This window comes from Gasterosteus aculeatus, chromosome 11 (genome assembly GCF_964276395.1).
Source record: "Gasterosteus aculeatus chromosome 11, fGasAcu3.hap1.1, whole genome shotgun sequence".
NCBI lineage: Eukaryota > Metazoa > Chordata > Actinopteri > Perciformes > Gasterosteidae > Gasterosteus > Gasterosteus aculeatus.
The window spans coordinates 18,112,922-18,131,328 of NC_135699.1; the positions used below are offsets into that span (position 1 = coordinate 18,112,922).

Consider the following 18,407-nt stretch of genomic DNA (forward strand, 5'->3'; position numbering starts at 1 on the left):
AATAGTTTGATACTGTCTTATCCTTAAAATAGTATTAGCAGTGTTTCCCCTAATTTTACAGCTTTGGGGGGAGAGATAAGAGCAGTAGATCAAAAGCAAGTATGCATGGTACTTCATTAACTGGAAACTTAAAAGAAAGGGAACAAAAATACTGCTCAAAAGATTTGTATGTTGTTTGATCTATAATTTAAAGGTTTTTGGAAATGATAAGCTTCTCTTGTAAACCAACTACAGTTGAATACATATTGGAGAAAGAAAAAAAAGATCTGGTAAGCTGGTAAACGTTTAGGTAAAAACAAATATACCCCAAATTCAGTAAATCTGCAAGATTATTTATAATTCTCAATTTGAGATTTGGTCTGCTAACTTTATTGTTGATTGTGATTCAATGCTTGAAATCTCAAGAAGTTAGTAGGCCAAGAATTTGTATTTTATGCCGATTTTTTAGGTGTAAAATTGCATCTGCTCAATACGCTAGTATTTGTATATATTGTACACATACACAAGGGAATCAAGTTAAAAAATACCCTTTAAAATATTTGTTCTACTTGTTACGGTGATGAAACATATCTAAACAACGGAATTCATTATTTTTAAATGTTTTATTTGTATTGTATTCCCTAAAACCAAACGACAAATTCTCTTGCATCAGTTTCCTGACATGAACTCTGGGAAGAGAGTCCACCAGCCGAAGAAAGTTATTGACATGAATTCTAAACCAATGAAACAAAAGTTCAATCTGTGTTGATAGAAAGTTTCCTCCTATCAGGTTTCAGATTAGTTTAGTAGGCGGGATTCACGAGTGATGCGTTCGTTTCAGTCACCGGCGGATCCCGGCTGATTTTGACTTTCTGTTTTCGTGCGGGAGCATTCGCTCGTAGTGAGTACTGGCAGAATATTAAATGGCAATTTTAAACTCAATAAAGTATTTTTAGTCTAACTAGAACATCCTTGTTGTTTATATCGCCCGGAAGTGGCTCGCTCCTCTTCACCTGACCCGAATCACGCGCTCAGCTGGCGCAAGGGGCTGAACAAATCGAACGCAGCCGCTGCCGTGTTTTGTTGTTTTTCCAGCGGTGTGTCGCGATCGGCCTGTCAGACCGTGGGACTTTTCGCTGGAACGACGGGACAGGAGCAACCGGGATGCACATGACTAAAAAGTAAAATCTAAATACCAAAAGGGCTGTCAGTTTATAACGTGACGCCGACGTCGTTTCTGTCGGTTGGCTTCCAGCTGTGTGGCTATAATTCGACATCTGTGCTAAGCTAGCTGTCTTAGCACGATTAGCTATCTTATTTTAACCTCACTCCAAACAACATCAACAACAACGTTGCCGTTTACGTTGCCCCCTGGGCATTAGTTTGGATATAACCGCGGATATAAATGTTACCAAATCCCGTCATGTCATGGGTTAACTAGCTGCCATGCTAGCTAGCTAGCAAGGCTTGTGTTTATTGTTCTCCTTCTGAGGACCCGCATTTTTCTGTTAGCTGTTATTAGCTGTTAGCTAACGTTCGTTTCTCTCCTCCCTCTTAAGGACCAGGAACACAATGAAACCTCCGTCGCAGACATCCCCTTTAAGCAGCATAGTAAGTACAGTGTGGTTCACTGGGGCAATAAAGCTGTTGTAAACATCCGATGAGGAACCGATGAGGAACCGGCCGGTCATCGGTTCCTCATCGGTTCCTCATCGGTTCCCCGATGTTCTCCCATTTACAACAAGCCTCATCTTCAAGGACGTCCGAACTCTGATCCTCGTTTTGGAAGACAAACATTATTTTAATGGATACTGCTAGTTGTTTCTAAAATGTTTGTTATTTTATATTATTTTGTGAGACAAAAATAAGATATATGGATAATTAATAAATATAATTATTCACATATTATTCTTGCATGTACAAAAATAATGTTTTATAAGTTAATTATTGACTTGTTTCTATCATCACAAATCAATCATTTTAATCGGTGAGTTTCTCGTCAGTTTCTTTGACAGAAAATGTTCATAAACTGTTTTTATCCAGCGTGAAGAATCCTTTGAAAATTGTTATTAATTATGATTTTAATGTTAAATATCAGCCTTAAAACGCTTGTATTGTTCCACTGAACAACATGCTCACGTTCCACCGGTTCCTGCAGGTGTTTGAAGGCGTCTACAACAATGCCAGAATGCTTCACTTCCTCACAGCAGTCGTGGTGAGTCGAGAAGATCACAAGAACAATCATGTGGTCTTACAAACCAGGATATTTCTACTAGATCCTTGTACTTTGTTAAAGTCACCTATCGTGGTGATGCTCATGAAAACACACAATTTGAATGAGGGGAATACAACATGTTTCCCTTTATTGTGGTTATTTATAATGATGAATAATATTGTGGTTAAAGCTTGTTATGAAGTTAAACCGATCATAACTCATCTATAATATCTATTTTGGAGGGCTGTCAATAGATAATAAAACAAAACTAATATCACATTTTGAAATTCATTAATCTAGAATACTCGCAATTAAAAGTTTGTTTTTCCTCTAAAGTCTAAACCATATAAATTAACAAGTGATCTCTTTAGAAAGCGTGTATTTTAGACACTATTTTTTAATTATATTTTAAACACAACTCCCCCCATGTGATCCGGTCGGAGGTGGAACATGTTGAACTACGACTCTTCTTGTTGTCCTCGTTCACTTTGCTCTCAACTCTCCATCATTTGACGCGTTACAACACTTTCCCCACATCCAGCGTTTCCACACCACTTGCGTTTAGGGACACAGTGTTGGTCCTCTGGTCTCTCTTGAGATGGAAGTAGCCTGGCAGCTAGCTTAGCCTATCAGCTAGCTTAGCCTATCAGTCCAAAGTGGTCCGTTGCACTCGTCCCCCTTCTGTTTGACACGTGGAGGAATTCCTCTGCTCAGTTCTTCTGTTTGTTTTTCTCTGCATCTGACTGACTGCTTCAGGGTTCAGGGGTCAACGCACAACAGAAGGAAACAAAGTTGCGTTAACTGTGTTTTTATCGCATTCATCTCGGCCACAATAATACCAGATTATCTTGCTAACTTTGACAGCCCTACTGTTTTCTATTCATGTAAGAACTTCTGGATTTATTGAGGTTTCTCTCCATATCAACATTTTACAGATGACACATTAACACGTCACAGATATTATAATGTTTCCATTTTCATTGAGAGGAGCCTGAATGCATCACACTAACCTAAGAGAACCTCCGTTGGTTAGCTTTTAGCGGCGCTGCTAACACTACTAGCTCCTCCTCCTGTTGATCTAAACACTGATTTGGTTAAACCTGAATGATGACATCATCTCTCTTCTGGTCACAGGGCTCCACCTGCGACGTGAGGGTGAAGAACGGCGCCGCGTACCAAGGAATCTTCAAGACTTTAAGCTCTCAGGTAAAAATAGAGACCCGCTTGTTACACTGTTTGCTTCCACACATCGTTCATCCAGCTCCTCTTCTCCCCCGTCAGTGCGAGCTGGCCGTGGATGCCGTCCACAAGCAGAGCGATGGGGACGGAGGAGGAGGGGAGGAAGGTGGAGGAAGCAGCCAGTCCCCTCCACCTAAGATTGAAGACATAACCGACACCATGATCTTCAGCCCCACCGACCTGGTGACGATGACCTGTCGCGACGTCGACCTCAACTTCGCCGTCAAAGGTGACAAGACCAATGCGTTCATCATATTGTTGTTATATATTTACAAATAAGGTTATCGCCGTGTGGAATTTTCACTTGAATTCAAATTTGTGAATTAACGCCTGACAAGAGGAAGCTTCTTTTATTAGAACTTAAGTGCAGAGGGGGGTAAATTCTTCATAGAAAATGAAATATGTACGTATATATATATATATATATATAATGTAATAGTAATAATACGTGTGTGCGTGTCAGACGCGTTCACCGACACGTCCATCAGCTCGTCGCGGCTGAACGGGGATCACCGGGAGAAAGTCCTGCAGAGGTGGGACGGGAACGGGGAGAACTTTGAACTGGAGGCGGACTCGGTGAGACACACACACACACACACACACACACACACACACCTTCACGCACGCCAGAATACACCTGAAAGGGAAGCAGCTCGCTCCGTCACGTTAGCATTAGCATTCCGTGTAGCTTCTCTCAGCCTATGACAGAAGACACCTCCTCACTCTTCACCTCCTTGCAGTCTAACGGTTGGGATGCTAACGAGATGTTCAGGTTCAACGAGGAGGCGTACGGAGTGAAGTCCACTTATGACTCCAGCCTCTCCATGTACACGTGAGTCTCCTCTCCGCCCAGCTTGTTGTTGTTGTTGTTGTCGTCGTCCCATCAGTTCTCATGTCCGTATCAGAACAACCTTGATGAAGGTTTAGTATTCAGATACTTCCACTGTAATACTACTACTGCTACCTGTAATACTACTACTGCTACCTGTAATACTACTACTGCTACATGTAATACTACTACTGCTACATGTAATACTGCTACAAGAATATGGCGACGATGCTTTTTATATAATGATAGTTTTTATATAAAGTCTGATGACCTTGTGGTTGCTTTTATTATTCTTCTGATCTTATTAATGCATCACTGTACAAACTGCCCCCCCCCTCCCTGTCTTTTCTCCCAGCATGCCTCTGGAGAAGGGCACGTCCGAGGTCTTCCGGCAGCGGGAGGCGCGAGCCGCCCGGCTGGCCAATGAGATCGAGGGCAGCCTGCACTACCGCCGGCGGGTCTCCCTGGAGAACGACGAGGGCCGCAGCGAGGAGGACAAGTACAGCTCGGTGGTCCGGGGGGGGGAGGACCGGGCCAGCCCCGGGTTCGCGTCCAGCGGGAGGTGAGTTCTTTAAATTGAAAAAATGAGGGATGGCAGTTTGTGCTGAAAAAGCTCTTTGGTTTCCAACAAAGCAACAACACAATGCTGCCAGTGTTTAAAACGTCAGAATCCATGTTTTGTCTTGATGATTGTTTGTTGTCTTGTTTGGATTGATCAATGCTAGGCTACGCTAACGCCGTACCTCAATCAGCAGAATGAGATTGTAGCTTTGTTTCACAGAGTTCCTCTCACCGTTGTCCTCTTGTCCCCAGGGAAGGTAAATACATCCCTCTCCCGCAGCGAGCCCGAGAGGTCGGCCTGTCTGGCAGAACTGGAGCGTCGGGTCGGACCGCCGCGCCTCCAGGCCCATCGAGGAACCCACCAGCAGGCTCCACCTCCGACCGGAGCAGCACGCTGTCCGTCAAGACCACCTACTCCCCCCACCAGTCGCAGGGCAGCCCGCCGGCTGCCGGCAGCCCCCCCTGCACCAATAGCGTCCTGCCGCACTCCCTCTCTCACCAAAAGGCGCTCGCCGACTCCACCTGCTCCACCGTCAATGGAGGTACGCACTGCATTCTCTGTAGTGACCAGCAGGGGGCGACTCCTCTGCTCCCATAGACGTCTATGAGGAAATGACTCTACTTCTCTGTAGTGACCAGCAGGGGGCGACTCCTCTGCTCCCATAGACGTCTATGAGGAAATGACTCTACTTCTCTGTAGTGACCAGCAGGGGGCGACTCCTCTGCTCCCATAGACGTCTATGAGGAAATGACTCTACTTCTCTGTAGTGACCAGCAGGGGGCGACTCCTCTGCTCCCATAGACGTCTATGAGGAAATGACTCTACTTCTCTGTAGTGACCAGCAGGGGGCGACTCCTCTGCTCCCATAGACGTCTATGAGGAAATGACTCTACTTCTCTGTAGTGACCAGCAGGGGGCGACTCCTCTGCTCCCATAGACGTCTATGAGGAAATGACTCTACTTCTCTCTGGATTTATTCCCTCAGTAAACATTGTAAACATGAGTTCATGTCTCAGTCTCTAGTTTCAACACAACACAAGTTTCTTCTTCAACACAACATGATGTTCATTTAGTGGATGATGGTCAAACAGACCATAAAGCAGGGGATGCTTTAGGGCGGGGCTACACACTGATTGACAGGTTTATCTATAGCAGAGACGTTATAATATCAGAAGACAATGGATGTGACGTTTATAACACTATTGTTGTCGTCTCTTTGTGTCTTAGTCACATCCAGGACTTCCCCCAAAACCCAGAGAATTCAGAGCAGCAGAACCCTGAGGAACCCAAACTCCCAGTGCTCACCTGCAGGAGGTACGTTCCTGTGCTGGTATCACCAGGGTGTTATGGATACTAGTCAGGAGAGTAAAGTACTGATAGCAGAATGACAACCTGCTCCGGGCTTCTTCTCACCCAGAACCGGCTTCTCTTTGTCTTCCTTCCAGTCTCTCGTGCTGCTAAACCCGACGCCCCCCCACAGGAAGTTCCTCTGGTCAGTCCTGTTTTCCTGGACTCTGCCTCCTCCGCTTCTGTCACCATAGCAACCACCGCCAAGCCCTCCGGCCCCACCCCTCTGTTCCCCGTCGATGGTGAGACGCTTCTGTGTGTGTGTGTGTGTGTGTGTATCTATATAGATACTCACACACCCACTCACAAATGATCAGCCAATCATATGGCCTTTAGCACGTAGACGTGGTGAGAAAGAATAAAACACTGTAGCAAACGGGGGGGAGGGGCTTATGTGACGCTGGTGGGAGGGGCCTCACATGTGCACGCTCGTGTCTGTTTGTGCCCATTTGGCCCGAACTGCCCCCCAAAGAGAGAGTTTCTCGGGGGGCCGGGGCGCTGGTTGTAGGTGGCTGCTACGCTCACCGCTGTGAACGCTGTCAGCCGGCTGCTCGAATAACGTCTCTGTGCTCCTCAGTGAACGAGATCCTCAGCACCGCCGCCAAAGAGCGAGCTGAGAGTCTCTCTGAAGGAAAGAGCTGCAAAGGTGAGTGGAGGGGTCAGGGGTCGGGGGTCAGGGGGTGAGCAGGAGTCGTGACTCCTCAGGTCTTCTTCTGGTCTTTGTCTCTCAGCTCCGACGGTGCAGCAGAGGAACCAGCTGGAGGAGCTGCGCAAGTTCGGCAAGGAGTTCAGGGTGAGGCCGGTGTGACGGGGGGGGGCACACTGGGGCAGTTGGGTGTTGGGGGGGGGGCACACCGGGGCAGTTGTGTGTTGGGGGGGGGGCACACCGGGGCAGTTGTGTACATCAGACTTCATGGATAAGTGTGTTTGTGTTTCAAAGGGTCAGAACATAAACTGTTTTCTCAATGAAGGAACCAGAAACACTTTAATATGTTTGAATTAATGTTGCTGATCAGTGCGCTTTAATTATCACAGATCAATAGTAAAACATGAATCAATGTGTTCTAATCATAAAATGATCCGTACACAATTGTACAAGATAGGTTTCCTGTTAGGATGTTCTGATGTACTGCATTAGTACACAGACTGTGTAGAAGTACCTCATGTGAGAACATTACTGTCATATGACTCATTCACCGCTTCATCGCTCCGTCTCTCAGCTGCAGCCCGCCTCCTGTCCGTCAGCAAGCCCCGCCTCCGCCGAGCCTCCTCAGCACAGCGCCGCCCCCGCCCCGCCCAAACCTGCCTCCTCCTCCTCCGCCCTAGACCCCCACCAAGGCGTATCCTCCGGGCCTGAGGGTCCGGCGCCGGAGGGGCAGCAGCCGACGCCCCCCGGCGGCGAAGAGCGAGGCGAGCGACCCGAAGCCGCAGCCACAGCGTGAGTAACGAACCGCGGCATCCTGCTGGAGCTCGACGTGAACAAAGACGCGTCTGGGCCAATCAGAGCTCTGCAGCAGGAGGTCGTAGCGGGTTAGCTTAGCTTAGCTTAGCTTAGCTTGCCTCTGGGACACAAACTCCTTCTTAACATTTGCTTTTTGTTGCTGAACGTCTTTTCATGGCAGCCAAGTGAAGAACTCCACCCTGAACCCCAACGCCAAGGAGTTCCTCCCCGTGAAGGTGCCCCCGGTCCAGGTGAGTCCTGCTGAAGCTCAGCTTCACTCGTCGGTCTTTGTTGATCCGTCTCTCTCTGTGTGTTGTGACAGAAGCCGGCGCCGACCCCCACCCCCCCTCGACCCACGCCCCCCAGCCCCTCATTGGTCCTGGCTCCTCAGGGACAGCCAGGGGGAGGAGCCATCTACGGCAACCCACCTGGACATTACCTGTCCTACGTCTCCCCCCTCCACATCCAGGGACACCAGATCCAGGTCTGAATTATACACACATGTGTATATAAATACAAATACAAATACAAATACATGCACTGCCTGGCCAAAAAAACCTCACCACCCACCTGGATTTAAGGGCGACGAGCAGCACGTCTCTCTTCGTCCATCGGCTCCGTACGCGACGCCGACACTTTCCAATGTGTTCCGCGCAGTAAACCGAGGGCGGAGTAACCTGAGGGCGCAGTAACCTGGGGGCGGAGCCGCGTTCCTTCCTTGTTTGTCAATGAGCTGCAGACTGAATGAATGAATCATCTCATTCTCCTCGTTTTGTCTTTATTTTACGCAGCAAAGCGTCTCAGCAGATAAACGCAGCTCTTCTGCAACATGACGCCAATAAATCGAGACCCAGGGAGCTTCAATCCGACACAAATGCTCTCAGTATATGTTACATTTACAACGTAAATGAAACGATTAATATTCCAAGAAGTGATACAAACCCTTCCGGCTCTTACAGAGACTTATTCTGTGAGCTCTTCATGTTGTCCATCATGTGAAGTCAAAAAAGCGTTGGTTCAAGCAGCGTTCAGACATCGGTGTGTTTTATATCGTTGCAGCACTCAGGAAAAACCCATCGATGCTCCGTCGGATCATTTAAATGAACATTTAAACTAACAAACTCGTCTCCTCCTCAGGCTCCTCACATGTATCAGTACACCATGTCGACTGTCAACCAGGGCAAATACCCCAGAGCCAAAGGTACGCACACGGGGGGGGTCCGGGGGGTCCGGTCACACGGGGGGATAAAAGGGTCACGTTTGGATCAACTGATATGTGACATCATTTCTGATAAAAACCTCCAGGGAGAGACCTACCTGTCCTCATCCCCCAAAGCATTGTGGGAACTGTTACCCAGGGATGGTGTGTTTTTCCCTTCCAGGCCCGGTGGGGGGTCAGCGCCCGGAGCACCACACCTCCCAGGCGTCCTCCATGATCTCGGCCGCCGCCTCGGCCGCCGCCCCCCCCCTGGTGGCCTCGCCGTACCCCCAGTCCTACCTGCAGTACGGTCAGGTGATCCAGGCCCTGCCCCCCCACTACCACGGACAGGTAACCTCGTTCCAGCTCACGACCAGCTGTTAGTCTCTAATTAAAGGGATCAAATCTCTGTTTGCAGCCAGTTTACTCGGTGCTTCAGGGGGGAGCGAGGATGCTGACGTCCGGGGGGCCCCCCCAACAGATGGGTCCTCCTGGCCCCCAGTACCCCGGCCAGGCTGAGGGGCCCCAGCAGGCCATGTATGGTAAGCAGGATCCAGGTTTTTGTTTGCCCCCCTTTTTAAGGAAAAAGGCACAGCAAACTTTTATTAAATCTACATGACCTTCCTCCTCCAGCTCAGACCTTCGCTCACCACTCTGGGGCCGTGCACCACCCCCAGCCCTCCGGCACCCCGACCGGGAACCAGCCCCCCCCCCAGCACACTGCTCCCAGTCCAGGACACAACCAGGTAGTTCACGCCAGAAGCTTCTTCCGTCAGGATGTAATACGACGATGAAGGATAATGTTAAATCTCTAACCTGCCCCCCCCCCCCCAGTCAAGTCAGGCTGGTCCTCAGCCTCAGTCCATGTTCCACTCTGGAGGTCTGCAGGCCCCACCCCCCCCCAACATGCAGCCGGGCCACAGCTCCCCCCAGGCCTCCTACGCCATGCAGGGCTACAGCCTGCCGGGCCACCAGCCGCTGCCCCACGGCTTCCCCTCCATCGGACAGCTCACTCAGGTCAGCCCCCCCCCCGACCCCCCCACAGCCAAGTTCCCCGAGCTATCAGCCTTTAAACCGCGTCTCCGTCCTCTGTCTCCGTCCAGGCTCACGTCACAGGGGGCATGTCCGGCCCCCACCACTCTGCAGCTCACGGCCTGCCCCCCGTCATGCTGCACTACGTCTCCCCCCAGCAGGGCGGGGGCTCCAACCCCCAACATGGCCCCCAGCAGGGGGCGCCGCAGCACTTTTACATTGGACACCCACCAGGTAGAGACATGAGTATTCCTGTGTGTACTCTGTGTACTGATACTCCAGACGTGTAGTACTCAACATGCTCGATGGATTGTGTGACACAATGTATGATGGCTTTGGGTGTACTGTTACTAGTACTTTGGGTGTACTGTTACTAGTACTTCAGTACTGTTATTGGGTATGTCTTCAGGGACAACATGGCGATGTCCTCATCTGGTGTCTTTTGGTCCTCCAGCCCTGCAGGTGCAGCCTCATCCCAGCCAGCAGCTCTCCTTCCACCCCTCCGCTAACTGAGGCCCGTGACCCCCCCTCCGCTAACTGAGGCCCGTGGCCCCCCCTCCGCTAACTGAGGCCCGTGGCCCCCCCTCCGCTAACTGAGGCCCGTGGCCCCCCCTCCGCTAACTGAGGCCCGTGACCCCCCCTCCGCTAACTGAGGCCCGTGACCCCCCCTCTAAGGAAACTAAACCTCCTCATTGCTCCCGAGCTGAGAGGCCTTCTGCATTTTAAGTGTAAATAGACTGAACTCAGTGGACACCCCCCCCCCCCCCCTTACAGACAAAACCAGTTCATTAATAATAAAACCACTGAAAAAACGTCTTATGGTTGATTTGGAGATGCATACATATGACATCTAATGTAAAAGACAAAGTATACTCGTATATATCATTTGTAAAAGTGTCAAAAATAACTATGAAAAGTAAAACATGTCAGAAAAAGTATATTGCTCATATAAATGTGACAGATCAAAACATTATCTTAAAATAACCTCCAATAGTTTATCAGTCATTTCTATTACTAAATATGTCTTGAGAAAGAAAGTGTATTGTTGTTAAAGGAGAATTTACAAATAAGGAATAAAAGTTTTGTGATGTTTAATTTCCCCAAAAAACGCATTAGAACATCTTGACATAAATACACCGTAAAAAGAAAAAATAATGTGAATTATTCTCAGGAGATGTCAGTGAAAATTAAAGTAAGGCAAAAAAAATAATGTTAGACAGGAAACCAATGAGAAAATAATTGTATAAAAAAAGCACAAAAGTTAAATTGGGAGACTGAAGACGAAGTGAAGACGCTGAAGTGTCCCCAATTTATTCCTCAGAAGAAGAAGAAAAGAAAGATGGCCGCTGCGCTGCGTCAGTCAGCTGGACGCCGCCCGGCACGTTGACATAGTTTTCTTCTTCACTATCATCATCGTCATCTTCTTCAACTTCATGAAAGAGGAGGAAGAGGAGACAAAAATAATTTCAACAACTGAAGAACAATAAATTGAAAATAAAACTCCAGAATTATAAAAAATAAACTAAACAGACAGAATGCTCCTTTAATAACTGACGTTTCTTCTCCGGAACGTTTTCATAATCATGTTGAACATCTGAGGATGAGAATCAGAAATAACAGTCAGATATATTAAACAATAAGATAAAACATGCAGTTAATTAGAGACAAACACAGTGGTTCTCAAACGAAACGGTCCGTGCTGAATTGTTATTGAAATAACGACATGTTCTGACTGCATGTGTGATTTTATTAATAACAGAATGAAGAAAATGTAAGAAGACCGTGGTTTAAAAAAGGCAGTTTAACACAAACAGTGTTTGTTTTTTTAAACCCTCCAGCTGTTTTCAGTCTTTCTCTTTTTTATCTTAATTCAAATAAAACGAACACGTCTCAGAGAAGTCTGACTAAGTTTAACTACGTTTAACTAATCTAAAACTTGTCAGAGCTCTCTGAGTTAAAGAGAAGAAGCAAGTGGACGTAACTAGACGGCTGTGATGTTCTACATGCGGTTCCATCCGTGTTCCGTCTCAGCGGCTCCTGAACTACTAAAGAATAATCTCCCCATGTGGGATTAATCAAGCATTATAAATAAAATAATACATTTAACATTAATTGTCTAAAATCTACATTTTCCACAGCCCCTCACGCCCCATCTGTAATTCCTCCGTGCCCCACCAGAGGGTCGCGCCCCACAGTTTGAGAACCACTGCTTTAACAGATTTTAAAGATCTGAATCCTAAAAGCAGCGGAAGAAGCGGGAATCGGTGTTTGGGTTTTCCGAAGTGTACCTGAACTCGGCGTGGAGGCTCTGCTGTTGGTGGTCCCAGCGGTCGGCTCTTCAGGTAACACCATTCTGCAGAAACCAGAGAAGAAGAGAGACCGTGAGGTGGGAAGGACCTTATAACAGCAAAGGCTCATGGGAAAAAGGAAAGAGGAAACCTACATGTAGCCGGGATCCTCAGCGTCGCTCTCAGCGTTAATGTAGTCAGGACCTGTAGGGCACATCACCATCTTCATCACCATCTTCATCACCACCCACACGTCTTCATCACCATCTTCATCATCACCCACACGTCTTCATCACCCACACGTCTTCATCACCATCATCACCCACACGTCTTCATCACCATCACCATCATCACCCACACGTCTTCATCACCATCTTCATCACCATCTTCATCATCACCCACACGTCTTCATCACCATCTTCATCACCACCCACACGTCTTCATCACCATCTTCATCATCACCCACACGTCTTCATCACCCACACGTCTTCATCACCATCACCATCATCACCCACACGTCTTCATCACCATCTTCATCACCATCTTCATCATCACCCACACGTCTTCATCACCATCTTCATCACCACCCACACGTCTTCATCACCATCATCACCCACACGTCTTCATCACCATCATCGTCCACACGTCTTCATCACCATCTTCATCATCACCCACACGTCTTCATCTTCATCATCACCCTTTTACTGTTGTCATTTAGTTAAATCAGATAAATCTGAACCATGTGATCTTACCGTCTGCTGGATTCTCATAACTTGGATTACTTTCTGTAAAAATTAAAATACAACAGTAAAGGTACATTTACCTGTTAAATAAAGACGAATCCCATGAAAACTTATTAATCATAAGTTATCAAATCAATACATTAGAGATACTATCTAGTGTACTGAAGATAATAGAGATACTATCCAGTGTACTGGAGATAATAGAGATACTATCCAGTGTAATGGAGATAATAGAGATACTATCCAGTGTAATGGAGATAATAGAGATACTATCCAGTGTACTGGAGATAATAGAGATACTATCCAGTGTAATGGAGATAATAGAGATACTACCCCGTGTACTGGAGATAATAGAGATACTACCCAGTGTACTGAGATAATAGAGATACTAACCAGTGTAATGGAGATAATAGAGATACTACCCAGTGTACTGGAGATAATAGAGATACTGTCCAGTGTACTGAAGATAATAGAGATACTATCTAGTGTACTGAAGATAATCGAGATACTACCCAGTGTACTGGAGATAATAGAGATACTACCCAGTGTACTGGAGATAATAGAGATACTACCCAGTGTACTGGAGATAATAGAGATACTATCCAGTGTACTGGAGATAATAGAGATACTACCCAGTGTACTGGAGATAATAGAGATACTATCCAGTGTAATGGAGATAATCGAGATACTACCCAGTGTACTGGAGATAATAGAGATACTATCCAGTGTACTGGAGATAATAGAGATACTATCCAGTGTAATGGAGATAATAGAGATACTATCCAGTGTACTGGAGATAATAGAGATACTACCCAGTGTACTGGAGATAAAAGAGATACTATCCAGTGTAATGGAGATAATAGAGATACTATCCAGTGTAATGGAGATGATAGAGATACTATCCAGTGTAATGGAGATAATAGAGATACTATCCAGTGTACTGGAGATAATAGAGATACTATCCAGTGTAATGGAGATAATAGAGATACTACCCCGTGTACTGGAGATAATAGAGATACTACCCAGTGTACTGAGATAATAGAGATACTAACCAGTGTAATGGAGATAATAGAGATACTACCCAGTGTACTGGAGATAATAGAGATACTGTCCAGTGTACTGAAGATAATAGAGATACTATCTAGTGTACTGAAGATAATCGAGATACTACCCAGTGTACTGGAGATAATAGAGATACTACCCAGTGTACTGGAGATAATAGAGATACTACCCAGTGTACTGGAGATAATAGAGATACTATCCAGTGTACTGGAGATAATAGAGATACTACCCAGTGTACTGGAGATAATAGAGATACTATCCAGTGTAATGGAGATAATAGAGATACTACCCAGTGTACTGGAGATAATAGAGATACTATCCAGTGTACTGGAGATAATAGAGATACTATCCAGTGTAATGGAGATAATAGAGATACTATCCAGTGTACTGGAGATAATAGAGATACTACCCAGTGTACTGGAGATAAAAGAGATACTATCCAGTGTAATGGAGATAATAGAGATACTATCCAGTGTAATGGAGATGATAGAGATACTATCCAGTGTAATGGAGATAATAGAGATACTACCCAGTGTACTGGAGATAATAGAGATACTATCCAGTGTAATGGAGATAATAGAGATACTACCCAGTGTACGCGAGATAATAGAGATACTACCCAGTGTCCTGGAGATAATAGAGATACTATCCAGTGTAATGGAGATAATAGAGATACTATCCAGTGTACTGGAGGTAATAGAGATACTATCCAGTGTAATGGAGATAATCGAGATACTATCCAGTGTAATGGAGATAATAGAGATACTACCCAGTGTACGCGAGATAATAGAGATACTACCCAGTGTACTGGAGATAATAGAGATACTATCCAGTGTAATGGAGATAATAGAGATACTATCCAGTGTACTGGAGGTAATAGAGATACTATCCAGTGTAATGGAGATAATCGAGATACTATCCAGTGTAATGGAGATAATAGAGATACTATCCAGTGTAATGGAGATAATAGAGATACTACCCAGTGTAATGGAGATAATAGAGATACTATCCAGTGTACTGGAGATAATAGAGATACTATCCAGTGTAATGGAGATAATAGAGATACTATCCAGTGTAATGGAGATAATAGAGATACTACCCAGTGTAATGGAGATAATAGAGATACTATCCAGTGTACTGGAGATAATAGAGATACTATCCAGTGTAATGGAGATAATAGAGATACTATCCAGTGTAATGGAGATAATAGAGATACTATCCAGTGTACTGGAGATAATAGAGATACTATCCAGTGTAATGGAGATAATAGAGATACTATCCAGTACTTTAGCGTCTGACCTGTTTCTGTCGGAGTGAACGATCGGTGTCTCCTGTGATTTTGAGGATCAGCTGACGGAAAACTGAGGATGAAAAATAGAGCTGGTATTTAATAGTTTGATAAATTTTACAAAAACAGAAACATGATAAACTATGAATATGAAGCGGTTTTACTAATATAAAAATCGTGTTTTCATTGAGCAAATACACTGAAAATATTTTGCGAAATTATGGTCATAATGTGAAAACCATCACATAACATAAAACTATTTGTTTTAATTATATTACAGATCATTTACTGTAGTTTAGAAACAATATACATATTCTTTCATTTAGAAATGATTGTACACAGTATGTATACATAAATAGTTTATATTTAACGTTTGAGCAAATATTCAGTGCATTAAAGATAAGAGATTACAATGATACTCTGGCTGCACATATTGAGCCTGTGTGATGTCACCAGCAGGTGTGACCCAGGTGTCCTTTGTTATGATGACGTCACTCACTGAGGCGACAACTGGTTGGAGGGATGGTGGGCGAAGTTCAGGTCAGGGTTCGTCTGGGCTGCAAATCAACAGTCACACAATGATGACATCATGATCAAGGCTATAAAGACGTGTAAAGAACATCATCGTCGGCGTAGAGTCGGCCTGAAGGTTTAAAGACCCTGACGCGTGCTGATCTGTATCAGTATATAGTTACATTTGACTTATGAGACATTCATAATGTATTATTGTTCATTCATCGTTAGACTTCATCTTCTGGTATGAAAATGAAACAGCTGACTGAGGCTTTGGAGGCGGAGCATCTTCCTGCAACTGATTCTCACTCACATGGATGGATGACTCTAAACTGAGGAGATCTGATTGATGGAAAGAAGAAGACACTCAGACATTTGAAGCTATGACATCATCATCATCATCACCACTTTTGCACCAGAGACTTACGGCAGGTAGTCCTCTGAGATGTTGGCTGGGCTGATGCAGACTGACGGGAGGAAACAGGGAACTTTAGTTCAAGAAAATAACTTTAGGATTCATGAGCCATTGTGACGGCGTCCCACCCTGAGGGCCTCGGCGGCATCGCAGGCAGACCACCGCCAGCACGACCGTGGAGACGACAACGGCAGCCACCAGAACCCAGAAGAGCCCCGAGTCAGCCATGTTTTGACCTGAGGAGGACCACGTGAGACCACATGACAACCAGATGGACCGAGATGATGGTCTCTGACACATTTCACAGAAGTATTGTGTACGGTCCAGTATTGTGTATCAAGTATTGGAACATGTGCTCTTCTTCTTCCTTACAAGAGGGGAATGTGAGGATCGTCGTCATAGCTACTACCATCAAGTACTACCATCACACAGTCAGCCACTAGTACACAACGTGTTCTGTCAATTAAAATGCTTTTTTTTACATTCTACAACACTGCTTCCCAAAAACTTTCACTTCTCGTACTGCTGTACATTTTTCAGGCTATTCTTGTGTACTTGTCCTTATGACGGAGTGTTGTACTTGTAGTCTCACTGAGGTAAAGCGTATTTGAGGGAAGAAAGCAGCATGAAGAGGAAACCTGACCAATGACAGGAAGTCACTGTTTGCCAACGTTCCTTATCAATAATTATTGATTCTGGTGATACGAGGGAGAGAGAGCTGACATCAGAGGTTTAAAGTTATTCATAGTGAGTAATCGATTGAAGACTCAATGAAATGGTTCTAATGAAACATATTCACGGCTGATTACGTCTCATGTGGAGGAACGTTTGGATCATAAATAGCACGTCTCCTTAGGGACAAAACTTTAGAGCAGCAGTGGACTCAATCTGATGAACGTGTCAAAGCGACTCCTCTGCTCCCATAGACGTCTATGAGGAAATGACTCTACTTCTCTGTAGTGACCAGCAGGGGGCGACTCCTCTGCTCCCATAGACGTCTATGAGGAAATGACTCTACTTCTCTGTAGTGACCAGCAGGGGGCGACTCCTCTGCTCCCATAGACGTCTATGAGGAAATGACTCTACTTCTCTGTAGTGACCAGCAGGGGGCGACTCCTCTGCTCCCATAGACGTCTATGAGGAAATGACTCTACTTCTCTGTAGTGACCAGCAGGGGGCGACTCCTCTGCTCCCATAGACGTCTATGAGGAAATGACTCTACTTCTCTGTAGTGACCAGCAGGGGGCGACTCCTCTGCTCCCATAGACGTCTATGAGGAAATGACTCTACTTCTCTGTAGTGACCAGCAGGGGGCGACTCCTCTGCTCCCATAGACGTCTATGAGGAAATGACTCTACTTCTCTGTAGTGACCAGCAGGGGGCGACTCCTCTGCTCCCATAGACGTCTATGAGGAAATGACTCTACTTCTCTGTAGTGACCAGCAGGGGGCGACTCCTCTGCTCCCATAGACGTCTATGAGGAAATGACTCTACTTCTCTGCAGTGACCAGCAGGGGGCGACTCCTCTGCTCCCATAGACGTCTATAAGGAAATGACTCTACTTCTCTGTAGTGACCAGCAGGGGGCGACTCCTCTGCTCCCATAGACGTCTATGAGGAAATGACTCTACTTCTCTCTTGATTTATTCCCTCAGTAAACATTGTAAACATGAGTTTATGTCTCAGTCTCTAGTTTCAAGTCTTCTTCAACACAGATGATGTTCATTTAGTGAATTATGGTGAAACAGACCATAAAGCAGGGGACGCTTGAGGGCGGGGCTACACGCTGATTGACAGGTCTCCAACAACCCACAAAGCAGGAGATGGTTCAGTGCTGTAAAAATCACAAACTCTAAAATGTAGGAGAAATAAAAACTAAAAATACGTAAGTACAAGTACCTCAAAATTGAGAAAAAAAACATTCAAAACTTAAAAGGGTTACAACTTTTACTCATTTGAGTAAAAAGATCAGTAGAGATGTTAAGTAATGTACTTGAAGCTATTACTCGAGAGAGAGAAGCTCCAGGTGCACGCTGAGAACCCACCCGGGGCCCCCATCACGTAGGGGTCACGTATGATAACTGGAAGAGGACTCACCTAGACCTGAGGGCAGATGGAGGACAGGTCCACATGAGGTGACAGCTGAACATCCGCAATGTCGGCAGACGTCTCTGCTCCTGATCTGATCTGGAGTCTGATCTACAGCGACCTTCTTCAAACAGGCTCCACCTCCTGCAGCCAATCAGCTCCTCCCCTT

The 18,407-nt window shown here is 45.8% G+C and overlaps 2 protein-coding genes across 10 annotated transcripts; one reads left to right on the plus strand and one right to left on the minus strand.

Annotated features, from left to right (window-relative positions):
* Positions 1 to 781: 781 nt before the first annotated feature.
* Positions 782 to 10,950, plus strand: atxn2l (ataxin 2-like). 9 transcript variants are annotated; one of them, XM_078084260.1, is made up of 25 exons: positions 782 to 880; positions 975 to 1,160; positions 1,539 to 1,590; positions 2,138 to 2,194; positions 3,329 to 3,400; positions 3,476 to 3,662; positions 3,897 to 4,009; positions 4,174 to 4,265; positions 4,618 to 4,824; positions 5,076 to 5,365; positions 6,052 to 6,138; positions 6,270 to 6,413; positions 6,749 to 6,817; positions 6,903 to 6,964; positions 7,392 to 7,609; positions 7,794 to 7,863; positions 7,935 to 8,096; positions 8,750 to 8,813; positions 8,995 to 9,161; positions 9,229 to 9,352; positions 9,444 to 9,556; positions 9,645 to 9,827; positions 9,914 to 10,076; positions 10,297 to 10,384; positions 10,469 to 10,950. In XM_078084260.1, the coding sequence occupies exons 2-24, from the start codon at positions 1,144 to 1,146 to the stop codon at positions 10,353 to 10,355; spliced, it is 2,772 nt and encodes a 923-aa protein (XP_077940386.1). In that variant the 5' UTR covers positions 782 to 880; positions 975 to 1,143; the 3' UTR covers positions 10,356 to 10,384; positions 10,469 to 10,950. The 9 variants fall into 9 exon arrangements, 5 of the variants coding, with proteins under 5 accessions (XP_077940386.1, XP_077940388.1, XP_077940387.1 ...); XM_078084262.1 differs by having other exon boundaries at positions 10,297 to 10,356; positions 10,413 to 10,950; XM_078084261.1 differs by having other exon boundaries at positions 10,297 to 10,356; positions 10,441 to 10,950.
* Positions 10,919 to 18,387, minus strand: LOC144384574 (uncharacterized). Its single transcript, XM_078084277.1, has 12 exons — positions 18,248 to 18,387; positions 17,901 to 17,984; positions 16,280 to 16,387; positions 16,164 to 16,203; positions 16,050 to 16,078; positions 15,723 to 15,780; positions 15,235 to 15,296; positions 12,883 to 12,915; positions 12,286 to 12,334; positions 12,131 to 12,195; positions 11,398 to 11,436; positions 10,919 to 11,271 (listed from the first exon to the last, which is right to left on the minus strand). Exons 3-12 carry the CDS (start codon positions 16,377 to 16,379, stop codon positions 11,153 to 11,155), a joined length of 594 nt encoding a protein of 197 aa, XP_077940403.1. The 5' UTR covers positions 16,380 to 16,387; positions 17,901 to 17,984; positions 18,248 to 18,387; the 3' UTR covers positions 10,919 to 11,152.
* Positions 18,388 to 18,407: the final 20 nt, after the last annotated feature.